At 38.5% G+C, this 18439-nt stretch overlaps 1 protein-coding gene across 9 annotated transcripts in view; it reads right to left on the bottom strand.

Moving 5' to 3' along the window:
* The window catches only part of MAGI2 (membrane associated guanylate kinase, WW and PDZ domain containing 2), a 677723-nt gene that overhangs the window by 122414 nt on the left and 536870 nt on the right, over positions 1 to 18439 (bottom strand). For 8 of the 9 annotated variants that reach the window (XM_088533170.1, XM_088533173.1, XM_088533172.1 and 5 more), the window contains exons 7-9: positions 16533 to 16590; positions 10801 to 10922; positions 9121 to 9303 (exon numbers count right to left, since the gene is read on the bottom strand). In XM_088533170.1, coding sequence (XP_088389296.1) covers positions 9121 to 9303; positions 10801 to 10922; positions 16533 to 16590 — 363 coding nt within the window. Of the gene's footprint in view, positions 1 to 9120; positions 9304 to 10050; positions 10180 to 10800; positions 10923 to 16532; positions 16591 to 18439 lie in introns of all 9 variants that reach the window. The other variant, XM_088533177.1, reaches the window with a different exon arrangement.

Genomic DNA, 18439 nt, shown 5'->3' with positions numbered 1-18439 from the left:
AGTTAGAATACTGTCTGCTAAAAAACTGATGTACCATGTGGTTGAGCATGGGTTTCTGTTTTGATGTAGACATCATAACCGGATATACCCAGCAGTCTGCCTAAATATCTTTTTAAACTGAACTCCATCAGGCTTCTCTTCACTAATATTTATATTAGTTGTGATAGGATTTGCTAATGGCAGTAACTAGTCTATTCTGTGAAGTTCCAAAATACTATTCCTCCTTTTGGTTGGGAAAGTTAAGGCACAAGGAAGCTAATAATTTGTTCAAGTGAAATATTTGCTAAGTGGCTAGCATGGTATCTCTTGGTCTAAATACAGGGGAGAAATTGTCTTTTAAAAGTAATTACTTAACTGATTCTGAAAATGTTAAAGGATTTTTACTCCAGTTTTAAGATTTCTGCTAAAAAAAAATAGTTACAGGCAAATGAAGAGCTAAATTTGAAACACTCAGATTTTGATTTAGGTAAAAATTCTGTTTAGTCGCACAAATGTAGAGGCAGAGAGAAAATCATACTTTCTTGATTTTTACTACAACATGAAAAAAAAAGACACTGAACCAAACATTTGCATTTTGTTTTGATAAATGAATGCATAGTAAATTTTTATATACAAGAATGACAACTTTAGAAGTATATCAAAGGCAGAATGGCTAGTGATACTGTACTGAAAAGTACAGTTCTGGATTAGTAATCTCGATATTGCAATATAAAGCTCCCATTGCAATATGAAGCTCCCATATACATTTTCAATGTATATTTTTATCTGTTCATACAAACAGGCAAATCATGTGAGATAGATGTTAATTACATCTGAAAGGAGAAAAGTTATTTCTGCAACTGTGGCATCTTTGACAGTCACTGAGTACATTGCACTCTGCTTACCCAACTGGCAACTTGCAAAACTTGCAAAAACTGTCCTAATAAATAAAAGGTTTATGACAATATATATGCATCATCCACTGACTGATGTTAAATATCCTAATTTAGGAACCTACAGATTTAGTATGATGATGCTTAGAGGGCAGGATGAATTTATGGGTGTTTCTGAGGGTTATTTCCTCACACATTAGTTTTGGGTCTTTATTTTGTATGTTAAGATATGTAAGACAGACCCGATCTATGCTTTGGATAGTTGTGGACTTTTCCTTCATGGATTCTGATCTTACACCTAGTAATATACAACTATGCATTGTCTTCTACAGCAACACTTCCTGACACTGGAAATAGAGTAAAAAATAATATATTCAGTAAGAATACTTGTTGCTAAAAAGTTAAATCATGCAAACCAAGGCACACAATACTTCAAAGTGAAGGTGCACATACTTGAATAGCCAAATGCTAACCCAGCTTTTTCACCTTTAGTGCTCTAAGTTTTACTCGACCATGTTTCTTGCGTTGTGTATGATGATCTCATTCTCTGCTAATGATACTGCATCTTTGAGCAGTGGGAGTAGAGCTCCCTTTATTCTTGTTACAGAGGCCTAGACAGGTGATTAAGGTTAAACAGAGTATACATCTTTTGTATACAGTTTATGTATCATTTAAGCATAAGAAACCGAATTCTGTTTAGGGTCTCCTTCTTCCATACTATCATATCTGCATTAAATCCTCTGTTGTTATGGAATCGCTTCAGCCTCGGTTTCCAGTTTGTATTAAAACATAACTGCAGTGCATCTGTTCAGAGGGGAAACGGGCAGAAAAAAAAAAAAAGACAATAAATGCTGCACACCTGGAACCTGGCATGGCCGCACATGTTCAGACCTCTGCCACCCCCGGCACAGAGGTTCACAGTTCTATAGATGGAGCTGGAGGAGTTTCTCTAATGGTTTAGTCATTAACATTAGTTTACACGTATAAGCAGATCTGCCTGTATACTGTATCCTGGAGAAGACCGTGCTACATATTTACATGCCTAACATCTTCGTGTTTCAAGTAGCAAGTGCAGCTTGTCTTCCTTGTGACTGCTAAATGTAGATCAAAAATATTAATATGGGTGCATTTCTTTCAGAATGAAATCAGTGTCACAAACAATACGTGCTGTGGGCTGTCTTCTTTGTATAAATACCAATTTTATCAACAAAAAAAAGATTTTTTTTTCTTTCCAGATTACTACTGCATTTCTGCATATTATTTGTATTTCCAAAAAAAAGTCTTTTGAATAACAATCACTATAGGAAAGGAAATAAATAACAATTATTCCAATTGTTATTTTGAGTAGCTGAATGAGAGAAAATTTTAGGGCTAAGAGAAAACCTTAGGGCTAAAAACACTGTATGGAGTCAGAGTGCTGTCTTCCAGTCAGTCTATTCACATGCAAATTTCAATGGATCTCCCACTTTAAAATACGAGGGGAGAGATTGGAAAAGAAGCACCTTTTTGCTTCACTGCCACTGTTATTCCTAAATGTAATTATTACTATTTTTATTGACAACATCAAGCATCCAAAATCACAAGGCACACTTTTTCCCCCACTAAAGAGAGGGACTAAATTCATGAGATCAAATAAACAGTACAGTTGGCAATTTTCACTTTCTGATTGAAGCCTTTTAGGCATAATGTGGTTGTATTTCAGAGCTTTTCTTTGCAAGTAGGGGAATTCAAACTTTCTTCCTGTAAGACTGAAGCTAAGATTTACATTTAGTCATCCATTTTTAAAAATTGAGGAATTGCTCTTTAAAAGATCCTGAAGACATAGACATTCAGTCTAAAACTGTGAGAACTGTTAGCAACATTGCATTAGAAGCAGTTACTTTAGGAGGGTACTTGAAAGGCAAAATTGGTTTTATCCATAAAAATCTGGAACAGTTTTGGCATTTCATTCATGTGATATGTGCAAGCTTTTATGGTGAGAAATATCAATGAGATTGAACAAGGCGAGATTTTGCTCATTGGGCAAAGAAAAGGAAACCTGGGAAGCGCAATCCCTGGATGGCCCTTAATGGCCTATGAACCTACAGGGCATCCACAGGCTTCGTCGTCGTGCAGGGTACAAAGCCCACCAAATTCCAGTCTCAATGCCACCTTCCATGACAGATCCCAGAGAGTCTCCACTCGTTACGATGAAGCCTTATGAAGAAGCCTCCAATCTTTACAGGGGTGGTGAAGTGCTGGCTTTCAGCATCAAAGCGCTGAAGAGAGGCCTTCACATGGACCTTCCTGGAGCAATGTATTTGCACTGTCCTATGTTTATATAAACATATTCCTACTGATATACTTGGCTTCAACACTCAACGAATTATTTCCTGGAGAAGCTCCCTCCACTTTCTGTGACATCTTGTCCTCTACGATCCACACACACTGCACTATGTATACACACTGTGTATATACACTGTACATGCACTATATATTACAACCCATGTCATCTCCTTAATTGAATGGTTACTCCTAGTTGGGTTCACAATAAGGAAAATGTAGCTGGTCTCTGGTGAAAGGAACTGGAGGTATCACGGTTTGAACTGTGATATGATGAGAATACAATGATTTTTGGCTGTAGATTATGTGGATATACTTTTTCTGCTCTGTTTTGCCCAGTTTCCTCAGCCAGCTGTGCTGAACAGCATAGGAACACACAAGTAGTGAACATATCCAAAATCTGGGTTGATTGGCCTAATATTGGAGGAAGGAATTATCACACTCCTTTATGTCAATAATACATTTTGTTGTTCTTGGCAGGTACTTTCCAAACAGTTATCTTTCTTCTCTTAACCTCATGGAATTGGTAGAGATCTTCAGTCCAGGCTTGTCTGAAATGGGAATAGCTAGTTGTGGCAAGCTATGTCAGTTCAGAGGAATATCAAACTTTCCAGGCAAAGCAAAGCTATGGAAGAGCTTGATTGCATAAGCTGGTTTTACTGGTGTTGCTCCACTTGCAGACTTGCAATGCAGATAACTTGCAGCTGCAAGACTGGCACTTGAGGAGGCCGTAATATTTATCAAACAACCCTTCAAGTGGTGTAGCCTAAGGATGCATGAGGATAACACGTAAGATATCCCTTCATCAGCAGGCCACCTTTTAGCATGATCTCTCGTGTTCCAAACACAATGCCCTAATTTTGGGAGGCCCATCTTCCTGGCACTACTGGGTGAACTGGTGCCAGGGTGTCAGCAGCTGCACTTACTAAATGGCCATCAACTTCTAGTGTTGGTGGCGATGAAGTCTTAAACGTGCATGACCAGTTCTTCACTGAGCTCCTGGCTGGTGAAATTTCTGAAAGGGCATCTGTGGTAAACAGACTGCTAGCACAGATATGGAATATTGTAAAAGAGAACACTACCAGATAGATCTTCACTAGTAGGATGTGAAAGGACCTGAAAAAGTGTGATGAAAGAGAAGAGAGGTACAGTGGTGTGCTGTCACAATACTCTGAGTCCTGCAGTGCCATTTTTACGTATTCACATTCTCAGATGATTGCCAGAACATTTTTTTTTGACAAATTAGTTTCTTCACATTGACAACAGCCCTTGTGCTTGCACAGTTCACCATTTCCCTTTTGCTGAAACTGGACAGCTTGCATCTCATCTGATCATACATCAAGTGAGGTAATACATATTAATTCAAGCTGACAATGGACAAACAGGGAACAGAACTGAGAATCCTTCTGAGTCTGTGAAAATGCAGCCTTCTACAGATGTCCCAACTTCCTTCTGTGTTGACTGCAATAATTTTTACAGATATTGTGAGATATTAGCTATACTGGGCACACTTCGCCTGAATGATGCCTACAAAATTATTCCCTAAGTTTAGTTACATTATAGGGTCAGCCACCCTGTAGAAGCTCAGTTTTGCTTTCTCGACTGAATACCAACACTTATGATTAAGTGGATCAAGAAGTGTGCCAAGTCAATTCAATCTGCAGATGATTTAGTATCTTGCAGCTGGCCAAGTGAACATTTGGCTGATGAAATAAGGAAGTTTGCTTCCCATTCCTGAGTCACACTGTTGAATATTAGACACTGTTACAGATATATATATATATACACACACACACGTATCTCTGGAAAATTCATTCTGTAATGACCATAGATTTTCATCAGTCAAAATCTACATCAAAAGATTCAATCACTTGTGTGTCATATCATGGAGTCATTTCTTGGGAACTTGCAGCAAAGATCCTGGAACTTGTTGATGTGTGCAAAGTGACTCTTTCCTGAGCAGAGGTTGTGGTAGTGTTCTGGTTTATCTAGTCCGTTGAATAACCTTGAAATTCTAGGAGAATTCTAGGAGAACCTTTGCAGATTGAGCTTTGATAGCAGTCAATCAAAATAAGTCACTGTATAAAAATCTTTTCATGCAGATTTGGTCTTCTACTACTGATGTTCACTCTGCATTTCAATGGGATAAAAGGGCCTCTTAAATGCAAATAGTTTTCTATCAGCAGGGTGAGCTTTCAGACAAGATACAGCCATACAGGCCCTCAGGAAAGCCTGTGACCTCAGCTTCTGGGCAGTCCCAAAGTAGACAGAGATGCTGGGGAGTGTAAAGTTCATATCCAGCAGCTTGATTGATTTCCAAATGCTAAAATATGTCCTAGAAAGGCATTTGCAATATTATTAACCGCCATTAGCTCACATATGCTAGATTTACATGAGGGCATAATAACCCTTAGGAATTCTAAAACATCTGCCAGATGGGATCAGGGTTCTATGTCTGGCTGTTTTTGCTTCCTCCACAGCGATGTGGTTCCTCTGAATGTCCTTGTGATGTTCGTTGTGTGCCTGGGACAATGACCAGCCCTTCTCAGAGGCCAGCACTGCACTGGGAGTAGCGTTGCTGTCAGACCACCAGCACGGCAAATATCCCTTGTTGCATCTCAATGCACTCAGCTTGTCTGGCTACTTCAATTGCTCCGTAACACCACAGCAATATCAACCTCTGTCTTGCATTAGTCTCTATGTTACAAATGATGTACAAAATCATTTAATTTTGAAACTTGATGGTAAATCTCACTATGTAGTGATCAGCTAAAAAGGATGAGAATGACATCTTATGTAAGTTCACTCTTCTCTTGAAACAGCATTTGTATCTGCCTGCTAACTTAGGTTTTGGGTGAGGAGTAAAATAATTAACAACTTTACAATATTGATTTTTAATGAGTTTATTTCTTCAGCCATTAGGTTAAAGGACACTATGGCGTCTTCGGCCTGTGGCCGAGATTAGGTAAGATGAGAGAGATGAAGCCTTTTCTGGCTTCTTTTCCCATGCCTAGTGAATGTCAGAGTTTTGTTTTCCATTTGGACCAGTCAACATCAGCCATGCAAGGAAAAGGGCACAGAGATGCATCCCAGACAGGAGTACCCACACTTGCGGCAATCACTTATGCCCAGGTCACATCACTGATCTTACTGGCACTGCCCTCAATATCATATTGTATTGCCACAGAGCCACATGATGATATTTTGATCATTTATTGCAATCGAAAACATGTCTAAAGCTCTAAGCGGCATTTCCTTAGCAGACCGGGCCTGAACACAGGGGTGCGTGAGGAAGCGTCCCTGCTGGAGCGGGGTGGGTTGGACTATTTGGACTAGGCAATCTCTAGAGGTCCCTTCCAACCTCAACCATTCTGTGATTTTTCAAAGCCTCCTGTGACTGTATCTGGATTGCATATAAATTGCACACCATGACAGTTCATGTCAAAAGAATAAATAAAAACTATTTTAAGAGCTCCATTCATCATCCAGCAATGCCTGCCTAACAAACAAAAGGCACACATGTAATCCCAAAGGGTTTTGAAACATGATTTTAAGAGCTTCATGAGCAAAATGCTATTGATGTAACCTGGAATGCTTTCATTTCTTCATTTGATTAGACTGTAAAATGGCTGAACAGGGAGAGAAATCATACTCTAGCAAGAATGAGAAGGATCAGGTATCAGAAGATAGGAGCTTTTTGCTGAACAGCTGTTTTATTAATGTTCTGACCCTAGGTATCTTTTTTCATTTTACCATTATCACATGCAGAAGGCCCTGGAAATATTCACAGAGCCTATTTTAGATGCCACAGTCATTCTGCATGAGATTCTTCCATTTCTTTACATCAGAACTCTGTCACTCTTCTCAGAAATAAAGACATTTGATGCCAGAATTTATTCTGAGATGTAATTTCATACTTATCATGCTCACATCATTATACAATGATTATACACTTGAATGTCTTTTTGTCTCGAATTCTTAGTTTATTTGAATTTATTTGGAAAAAATATAATGTTACTTTAAAATATTCCTAAGCACCTTTTTTTCCCCATGTTTCTGTCACAAGCCATGACTACAATAATCATCACTAAGGGTATTATGAAACTAGTATTCCAATTTTAACATCAAAATTTAGGTGAGTTGCAAGGACACTTTGGAAAAAATGAACAACCTCCATCAACATCCACATTTCAGACAAGTTAACAAGTAGCTATATTTGACTGCTGGATCAGAGCATACTAAACTACAATAAAGAAGGAAAATATCTCATGGAGCATATTAGGTAATATGAAAATAACAAGAAATATGAAGTTTATGTTATTAATCTCTACTGAGCTTCAGTAAGTCTGCCACATGCTTTCTTCACTTAATCTGCTGCTTTAACTTTGCCTTTTGGTAATGAGTTTCATTTTGAAGTTTAAATAGCAACAAGCATTGAAAGCAATTAAAAAGCTGGCATACTATTTTTTTTCATACAAAGCCAGAACAAAAAACTCTGCATTCTACTTTTTCACATTTTACTTTTTTTTATATAAGTTATCTATTTACCTGCCTTTTTTTTTTTCCCAATCAGAAATATCCTGCCAACTGTAATATAAGATAAATTCTGGTGCTTTAAAAATAATACTTTTCACAACCTTTACAACCTTCACACTTCCTACTTGCAAAGTCCTGGAGAGTCTTACAGAATTAGCTAGAGTTCAGGGTGTTTTATTATAACATATGATAGTCTGGATCATTCCTTTGCTACAATAGAAGGATGAAAAGAAATTTCCAGAAGAATTGCCTGGGATCAACCAACAAACACATACAAAAAGAATAATGTATGGTTGTTCCCTATATTGGAATATACTAAAAATATCCTGCTGCTTTGATCCATCTGCAGGAATCTGTTACAGGCTAGGAAATTCTCTGTATCTTCACAGAGACTCTGGCCACCATGAACTGGGTTTCTTTGGCAGCAATATAAATCCAAAGCTCTAATTTTTCCTGTGAAAAGCTTTGTGGGGAAATAAAGGGGAAATTATATCCACGCTCCTGTACCAATGTACAGCCTGTCCAGCTTCTGACTTAAGCCTGTTGGGGAGAGATGGTGCACAGCTAAAGACGTGCACAGGCACAGGACCATGGTCAATGGTAATGAGCTGGAATAGTGGAAATTCCAATTGGATATACAGGAAAAAAAAAGTCTTCACAAGGAGAGTGGTTAAACACCAAAACAGAAGCCCACAAAAGTGGTGGATCACCATCCTTGGAATTTTTTTATACTCACATAGACACAGCACTGAGGGTCCAACCATGAAGTTAGGCCTGCTTGGAGCAAGAAGTTGGACTAGACCTTTCCTACTTAAATTATTCTATCGTTATCAGATATTTCTCGTAACTTAACATCTCTTCTAAGGAAGCTTTGTTAAATCTATTTAGTTATTTTTCACATATTCTCTATTAGCAGTCCACAGATACCTATATCTACACTTCACACACTGAAAATCCTTGTTTTGATGAGAACTATGTTGGATCAGACTTTGATTATTTTGCAAAACTGTCCTTTCCTAAGAAAGAAGCTTGCATCTTGTATCCTGTGCTCTCTTTCTCTGCACACACAGACTGCTCTCGGGTAAACGGCCTACAAACCAAAGAACATCACAGTTCCTTTTTTTTTTTTTTTTTCTCCATGTAGAACAGAGAGATCTTTTTCCTTCAAAATATAGTGAAAGGGAGAAAGTAAGCTACCCAACATTTCCAGAAAGAAATATTGTACCCAAGTTTTATCAGAGAGGCTTATCTTCTCTTAAAAGCAGCAGTGTTAGGTGTTTACAGAGAGTGTTAGGGAGGAACAGCACATATTTTATATACCAGTGAACCTCAAAAATCTCTAGCTGAGCCTAGTTGTCATATAAGAGAATAGAGGAACCATATGTATTACCTGTTTCCATTTTCCCATCTTGTGCTGCAGGCCCATCAGGAATTACACTCTTCACCTGAAGAAACTCATCTGGCTCATCCCCACCAATGATGGTAAATCCAAAACCCATGTTGCTTTTCTTAAGAGTTGTGCTGAGGAAAGTCCCCTTCAGCTGTGATGCATCACGGGTGAAGAGTGGTTTTTCTAAATCAGTCAACACAAACAAGAAACATAAACGTTCTGATCTGGTCATAGCTCAATGGAAGCAGCAGATAATAGCAGTAGTTGACAGTAGGTGACAGTGTATGAAAACAGAGGAAATAAAGAGTGCAAGCATTCCAGGAAAAAAAAAATATTAGTGAATTCTTATTACTAACACAAAGTTTAGGACGGATTTTTATCTATGGCCAATCAGCCATAAGTGGAGAGTTATAAATGTTCTTTCATATTTGAAAGGCATTTAGAAGTGGGTATTGTGCAGCTAAAATAATTACAATAATAAAAATGATATCTGAGGTAATTTTAAAACCTCTTTCAAATTATTCCTAACCTATAAATTCAGCTTTGTCTACAATGCAATACATTCTGCACAATTTCCCTCCCACCCACAATAAGGAAATTATCCCCTGTATCTCTTAAAAGCACTTGTTAAAAACAATGCTAAATATCAGGCAAACTTTTCTCTTCAAACACAAGGGCTTTTGGCATCCAGCGAGTGACATTTACAACTGCTGTGACAGTCGTGTGACCTTTACATCCCCTTTCAGAGTGCTCCAGTGTGCAGCGTGAGCACCAGCGGGCAAGCGCAGGCCTCCCCTGGCTTCCCGGGCCTCTCTGCCGTGTGTGGTTTTGTGACAGAAGGTATGAGAAAGGTGAAAGGATCGTGACGGAGCCGCATCTCGCTGCGCCCGCAGCGGCACGGCTTGCCCAGCGAGCAGCCCGCGGACATACCATACAGCCCGTACGTCCGAGCACTGTCGCGCCGACACTGAGACAGATCATTCACACTGCGGGACCTCTGAGGAGCGGGGCGCGGGTGAGCGTGTTTGGGCCTAGGTAATGTTGATGAGGAGCTTTGGACTGTTACAAAGGAGAACAAGCCTCATTCTTTGGCTACAACTTCACGTTCAAGTTTATTCGTCTCTATGAATCCTGTGCGTTGCTTATACAGTTCACTCTAAGCGCATTAATTTTCACATTACCAAGAGGCTGCATTCTTGTAAACTTCTATAACACAGTGCTTGAGGCTTTCAGCTTAATTGATGCTTGCTAGATGAGCTAGCTTAGAAACACACCAAACATCAATTAGCAGTAATTTAGAGAAAGTACAATTATTCATTTCAGTGTTGCCAATCTCAGGTGCTCAAGACAGAATCATAAATTCCCAAGAATAGAAATTATGGTTTTATTTAGAAAATAACACTGGGGTTCTTATTGTGCTTCCTTTTTCTCAGCCTTTAGGATACTCTGGGTCATCTTTTCTACTCTTCTCTGTGACTCTGAAGGCTTGAGTTTTTTGGACGGCTCATGAGAGTCCCACAACTCCAGATGCTTGGGCTTTCAGGGGAAAAGGCATTGCTAACAGTATTGGGAGAACTGGCAACACTACTATTTTAATCAGCCTATGACAAATCATTGTCACACAAACAAGGAAAGCAAGATCCTTCATCTTAACTAAGATACACTAATATGGTACTGTACCTCGGAAACCTTGGGCCTGCATAGGCTTTGTTCCAAGTTCTGTGTTGGGCATGTTATGCTGCTGTAGCTTCCTTTTTGCTTCTAGGACAGGGTTTTCAAATTGTGTTCTTCTATTTATGTGGCTGGAAAAAATTTGGTTTTGATTAAAAACAAAGTTCATTTGGGGAAAATGGTAATTTTCACAGTAGGATGCTGTTAAGTGATGTGTGTATGGTAGTGAAAACCTTGTGCAACCCTTATGGGCCTCCCTTATGCTCCACATAATTTTGATGGGGATGAGAAATGCACAATGTCGTGCGTAACATAACAAATAGCACCGGGAAGTGCCCTATCATTCCAACATGCTGCTCTGCTACAGGCAAATGGTTTTGACTATATATTAATCACAGTACTGCTGGAGCATGCTATAGCATGTTTCGTGTCTTTAGTACAAACACTGTTCTGTGTTCAGGAAATTCAAGGAAACTGAACCAGTCCTAGTGCATTATTATAGATAAGCCATAAATGAAATTACTTAATCATCTGCAGTAAAAGGTAAAGCCTACCACACAGAGTATATTTATGATCACTGCTTAAAATAGAAACACATGGAACACAGGATGTATCTACTAAGCTCTTCAGAAAAATGGGATCATGCAGAAATTAAGTCAGGCTAGACTAGCAGTATATATAAGTATATACATAAAACATACTATATGTTTCACACTTCTGAGGAAGGCAAAAGGACTTAGTTGGTGGCATTGAATAACTGCATAATAGGATCACAGATTAGAAAAAGGGGTTTGTGTTACAAATGTTCTGGGGAAATAAATACATATGTACAATAGGGAGGTTTTCAGACATATCACTTCTCGTTCGTTCTTATGGAGCAACTATGTGTTGAGGCCTTCTGAAAATCCAATCCCTGTCACTGTCTTTAAACACTCAGAGAGGTGATCTGGAAACTTTCAAACCTGTAAGATACTAAAATGGGTCTAATACCTTCAGCTTACGCTGAAATTATTTTTTTGTAGAAACATTAAGAACTTTTCATTAAATTGCCATTCAAAAGCAGACTAGAGAGAAGAGATCAAGTACTAAGGGAATAAAATCTATCTGAAAGGTCAGGATTTGGTGGAGACAGCTAATGCAATGAAAAGATTTCCATTCATGCAAAAGAATATTTCTTTTACTCAGGAGATTCAAATTATACTTGATAAGTTCTGGAGTCGCTAATCTGTGGACGTGGCTATAACTCTTGTAAATCTAGAAATATGTGATGGAAGGGAGAGAAATTTTATCAAACAGAAACAGAGGAAGACATACATGTATTAAATGATCATGGGGTAATTATGAACTACTAATGAACTACTAGGAAAAAGGCAAATTTCACACTACCTATCATGTATCATGTGCCTATCATGTGATGAATTCTCAAACTGACAAGCAAATACTATTTTTGCCATAAGTAAGTGATGAAGCATCATGTGAAATACTAGGTAAAGTTCTGATCACTTGTGACTAAGCAAAAAGAATTAATTCAAAAAGTATTTCAGATAGACTAGTGAAAGTGTCCTATGAGAGAAGTTGCACATTTTTATTGAGGAAAAATGAATGGTGTTATATAATTGCATTCTTTGAATACATTCAGAAGTAAATACTAGGAGATATTAGAGTTGATGGGGTAGGTAAAAGAATAAACACCTAAAATTTGGCCAGGAATAAATCTAGACTTGAAATCAGAAGGCTTCTTAGAATCATAGAATCATAGAATGCTCAAGGTTGGAAGGGACCTCTAGAGTCCAACCTCCCTCCACACGCAGGGTCACCTAGAGCACCGGGCACAGGACTGCATCTGCTTAAAAGCAGAAGTACAAAATCCTGAAATAGCTTCCAGTATCAGTTGGGTAAACTACCTGGCTGTCTTTACCATGGCGTTTGATAATTTTAAAAACAGGATTGCAACACACTGCATGGAGTTAGTGGCCTCAACACAGGGATCTGTTGGTATTTTAGGGGCTCTAAAGTATCCTGCCCTGGTTTTCAGTTGCTCTTCCAGAAGAACATGGATTTTCCACAGATTTTGTGTCATACTGTGCAGATGTAATGGATAACTAAGAACACACCTTAGTTCCTTGAACTATGCTTTGTGTCATGATGTAGATGCAAGGCATGTCTTAGGGTCACAGATGGCTTCTCGCAGACCTATGTTACAATTTATACACGGTTCTGTGGTAAAAGGATATGATTTTACATAATACAGGTTGTGTCCATGGCTCATTGAATATCAATCAGCTTCCTTTCAGTGGTTGCTAGGTAGAGTTTAAGTTGTGCTTTAATCTATTTAGACAGAAATGCCTCAGATAATGGTCTTTCTGCCCTAGTGAGATCAGACAGGAAGACTAGCAGAGGTATTGAAGACTCCTCAGGGTGTTCATGCAATACTAATAATTCTTAGCTGCAATCTATTCCCATATTTTTGTCTCCTTTATGGTAGTGTGAAGTCTCTAAAGCAATGTGAGAATGCCAAGAAGTTCAAACAACTTCATTAAATATGTGGTCCAAAGGAGTCAAAGAGAAGAAAAGTATACATAAAATCGGTTATTTTTATAAGTCACTTGCACTGAATTTATGACCAAAGACTGTAAATACATAACAAACATTGACCCGAGAATTAGACAAATTCAGTGAGACAAGAAGAAACTCTGCATCATGCTGTTTTGAGTGCTGTACAGCTCCATGGCTACATCAGACAAATTGCTGCAGATGAGTTAGTGTCTAAGTTCTCTTTTCATTCTCAGTTACCAATATATAATAAAGACAAAAAGACCTCCTCAGAGAAGGTTTTCTATTGGAGCAGCAACAGAGCATTGTCAGAAATTATAAGGAGGTAATTTTTTTCACAATAAATACCTGTATGGTCAATTTAGCTGTTCTGTTAAAGAGACCATGTCTGGAAATTGAGCTGTGTGATGTAGTTAATCATCCTTAAAGGGGGAAATAATCTTTAGGCAATTAGAATGCTGAGAATGCAATTTGATAACTGCATTCTCGCCCTGCATAGCTAAATGCTACTTGTTCTTAGTTTATAAATTAGGACAAAACTGCATGAAAGTTAAACCATGTATAGCAAGCACTTCTCATTTACGTCAAACGTCTATACCTTACAAATGAAACCTGGACCTGCATAACAAAGGAAATGAAAATTTTAATGATCTCTCACATGTATATTCATGCATGATTAAAAGTTTCAAATGAATTTAAAAATACTCTGTGATTAGTGTTTCTTAGCTCTGAAAACAACTCTTCAGTTTTATTTTATTTTTAAGTGTCTCTTTTGATCTCAGAATATTGGAGCTGACAATGGCCTCTGTAGGATCAACCTGAACCTGAGACTACTGCTCATCCTTGCAAACTTCCCATGGGATGTAAATATTTCTGCAAGTAGAGTAGAAACTATTCTTTCACTGACAGTTTTAAAGGCCGGCATATAAAGTTGGTCTGGACTTCAATGTGTGAAAGTTCATAACCTAACTTTTCATGATTTACCCACTTTTATGAGATAATTAAGACAGTGCATTGTAATCTGATTTTATGTAGTTAAAAATGAACTCATCTGTTGAATACTTGTAATAAAAAAGGCATAACTGTCACCTTTTACAATGAAAAAATGTAAAACATTTTTTGTGTCACTTACTGAGCTCAGACAGCAAATTAAGGTACAGACATGTTTTACTGGCTATAAAACTCTTTAGGTACCTAGTGCTGTCAAAGTTTTAATACCAGTCTATGAACATTTTTCCACTTATAAAACCTCCAAGCTTACAGTAGGTTTGATACTTCTTTCTGCAAACCTTATCTGTGATAGGATGCCTGAGTTTGGCAATAAGAGCCTTAAAATATGCAATTGCATAGCAACATGTGGGCCAGGAGCCTTGCCCACCTGAGGATGGACATGAAATGGAGATAAATACTCGTTCCTTTCCTGACTGTATAATGTGAGCCTCAACCCTGCCAAAATGCTTTGGGCTGTGCTGGCAACAAAGAGGATAACAGGCAGAGACTGATGCATGGAAATTGCACAACACCTGTTACTCCGCAAAATACACTAAAAACCACTGGTGCAGAAGACTCTAACTCCAACCCAGCGGCTGCACAATTGTACATGAAGAAATCTTCAGAAGGATTAAAGACAAAGAGGAAGGTGTTCTCCAACCCTAACTACTCAGGGACATCATGAAAAAACTCAAGTGTAGAGAGAGGCTAATTTAATGGCATTACTTTAGGATGTCAAAAACTTACCGTTCTGCTTGATATAAACAGGAATCTGCACTGACTGACCTGTCTTGCACCAATGAGCAAAGCAGATGGAGCTGCTGGCCCTTTCAGTGGAGGGCAGGGAACAAGCTGGGAAAAGAGGTAGGGCGGTTGCTACTGCGTTTGGAGAATGAGACAGAAGGACTCAGCAGGACGGTGGCCAAACACTGCTTCCATTTGTTTGTTTGCCTTATAGGAAGGCTAGGGAAAGTGCATGGACATCCACAGGCTGCTGCTATTATAGCTGTGAAGAAAAGGGAGCCTTTTCTCCCAACCCTTTCTCCCAACAATCTCTGGGATTGAATCCCAGAAATTGGATCTTTTCATGATGTCTCTCATCCAGCTGTACCCTGCCCAAGTTTATGCAGCATACTCCGAGGTAGCAGACCTCCTGTCTCTACAGAAGGAGCCTGCTGTCCAAGTGGTGGTATGGATTCATGGGATAAAGGTAACCAGGGAATAGTGTGATGCACAAACCAAAATTCTGTGTGAAACAACTAGAGCAAATGTACTGCTTGTTGCCAGAATTTGAAATGGAGATTTTAGACTAGGAACCATCTTCTCCCTTCTTTAATAAATGGAATAACGGATCGATCTATCGATCTTGGTCTGAAAAAGTGTTTTTTTCAAAGCACTGCATGCACAGCAACAGAGTAATCAGGGCTTTCCCTACCCCTGCTAAATACTTTGGGTAGTCACTAATGTGAGAGCAGAGTAAAATCCTCTGAACAGGATCATAGTTTTGAATGCAGATTCACTTTGTATAAGTCTCACTAACTGTGCAAAGACTGATTTATTGGTTTTCTACAGGATCTAGCTAAAGCAAGGTTTTGTTACTTCAGACATGCCTATTATTGTCCTTTGCACAGGTGAGTAAGAATGGGGACTTGCTTGTTTCATGAACAAAATATAACCCAAAAAAATGAAAGCAAGGATTGCTAAACATTTATGTTCTCTCATTTTCAGGTGCACTTTTAAATATAGAATAAAACAACCTGTAACCTGACTTGTGGTAGAAACACTGTGAACATCTGATTTGAAGCAAGAAAGGACCATCCACAAAAGGATCTTAAGTGAGCTAAAATTATTATGCTTTGTTCTATCCATTGATTAATAAGACCTGTAACTCACTGGCCATCCAAACCTTATACAGAAAATACAACAACTTTGCTTTAATTAATATAATCTTCTGACAAATATCTATTGAATTGTTACTGTGAAATCAGGCCTTGAAGAAACAGAATGGCTAAAATATTTGAGACACACTGAATATATTTAGCCACATAACTGTATTGATAATTGAGAATTCCTGTATACCTCCAGTCTTACTGCACAAGTAATTGCATTCATGTATTCCCATTCTAAGTACTGCAGAGAATACTAATATTAGGTTATGACACAGTAACAACAAGTTAATATTGAACTTGGGAACTTACTCAACATAATAAGTGCCATAAATGGGATCATCAATTTTCTCCCAGCCATATGGAAGCTCTGAAAAACAAAGAGTTATCTCTCTCAGTAAATGCAGCACAGAATGCTAAGATTTATAGAAGAATAGATCTTTGCTGGATGTTAAAGGAAACCACTGTATACTGAAGTTAGATACAATGATCAAAGCAAATGCCAAATTTTAGACACATACCTTGGCAGCCACAACTAATAGTAACTTGAAAATTGGCATGCAAACACAGATCTCAGTCTCTAGAACAACACATTTAGTTGAACTGCTTTATTGTTCCAACAGCTGGGGCAGCCAACATATCTCGTAGGATATCACTGCCAAAGGAAGTGAGGTTATTCTGTTTTTCCAAATAGGTACACATTTTTCCAAATAGACACAAAACATTTATTTGTGTTTGAAAATTAGGTATCTTGCCCAGTACTTTGAGCCAGACTGCTCAGTTAGGCATCAGCACCTCTCCATAGTCAGTCAGTGGAAAAAGTTAAGATGCACAAACACATTATCAGCTTGTGCAGCAGGGGTTATAACCAGTGTTGCCTTTCTTTCTGGGTGTGATTCTCAACTGCTGCCCTGCAAAATCAGAGTCTCCCTCTTGGTCAGTGTCTGGTCCCATACACCTTGAACTCCAGGCTGTACAGTGGTACATTAATCTCTTATAAAGATATGCAGGTGAAGATACAGGTTTACACTTTCTCAAACTACAGCAAAACTACAACCTATGTCTCCTGGGACACAACCTGGGATAGACTTGAGATGCTGTGGAGAGATGCCTCCTTGCTACCTCCTGATGGAGCTTCGGCAGAAGAAGAGCATCTAACTCCACTGTCTCCTGCAGACACCCCAGGCTGGGGAGTTAAGCTTGATGTTAACGCCTGGATGTTAATGCCTGGGTTAAGCTTCATGTAGATCACCCACAAAGCTAGTAAGTTTGATGTATCTTTAAACTCAGGAGGTGCTAGGTGATGATTTTATTTGCTCATGACTGCAGGCTGCCTAAGAGGCCTACATATATAGCTACTACCTAAGAGGCCAGTATTAGCCTACAGACTATTACAGGCCATAATTTAGGTGTAGGTACCTACATTATATGTATCAACCTAGGTTGAGTTGAACTTTCCTAAATCTCCAAGTAAAAAAGAGAGCACTGGAGCCAGGAACAAACCTCCTCTTCCAACAACTCTCATGCTCACTGCATTGAAATGACACAAAATTAGGATTTGGTGATAGAATGAGTTTATATTTTACATGCTTCATGTGCCTGTTTATGTGGAAATATGAAACAAAGTAAGATATTGTGGTACCTTCTGGTCTTAAAAGTAAGTAATTTAATTTATTTTAATTACATAAAAGTAATTAAATTTACAAACATAATCTCCTATATAGAGGAATTTTAAAACATTCTACGTATTAAAAAACTAAATTTTAAATGGCATGATCTCAAAAATCAATCTGTACATGTACATGCATGCCTATGTACATAAACACACCTTTATGATGTACATCCATGTATATCTATCAATAACTTTTTTTACTGTTCATAGGTAACACTCAAAAGTTATCGCAGCACCAACAGCGCTTCCTCTTTTAAGAGGCACCACACAGGTGTGACAAGTATCTCAGGTGACTCAAATAAAGGCCGTACAAACCTCAGTGCCTGATGAGATGACTTTGATGGAGGCTTTGATTCACGATGATGTGTGTTCCCACCACGCACATGTACAGAATTCTGTACAGGTACAGACTAGGTAACAATACACAGGGAATGGTACTGAGATTCTGTGAGGAAACTGGATTCTGAAATACCTTGGCTCTGAACTGCTTTCCTTTGCAAACTCATACTTTCAAAGTAACATTTTTTGAGAAAGTGAGAATATAGAA

The sequence above is a fragment of the Tinamus guttatus genome, unplaced genomic scaffold (genome assembly GCF_059628265.1).
Source record: "Tinamus guttatus ecotype Peru unplaced genomic scaffold, ASM5962826v1 Tinamus_guttatus_pri_ptg000489l, whole genome shotgun sequence".
Taxonomy (NCBI): domain Eukaryota; kingdom Metazoa; phylum Chordata; class Aves; order Tinamiformes; family Tinamidae; genus Tinamus; species Tinamus guttatus.
The sequence above is the reverse complement of the archived record's forward strand: the minus strand, read 5'-3'. Positions and strand labels throughout refer to the sequence as shown.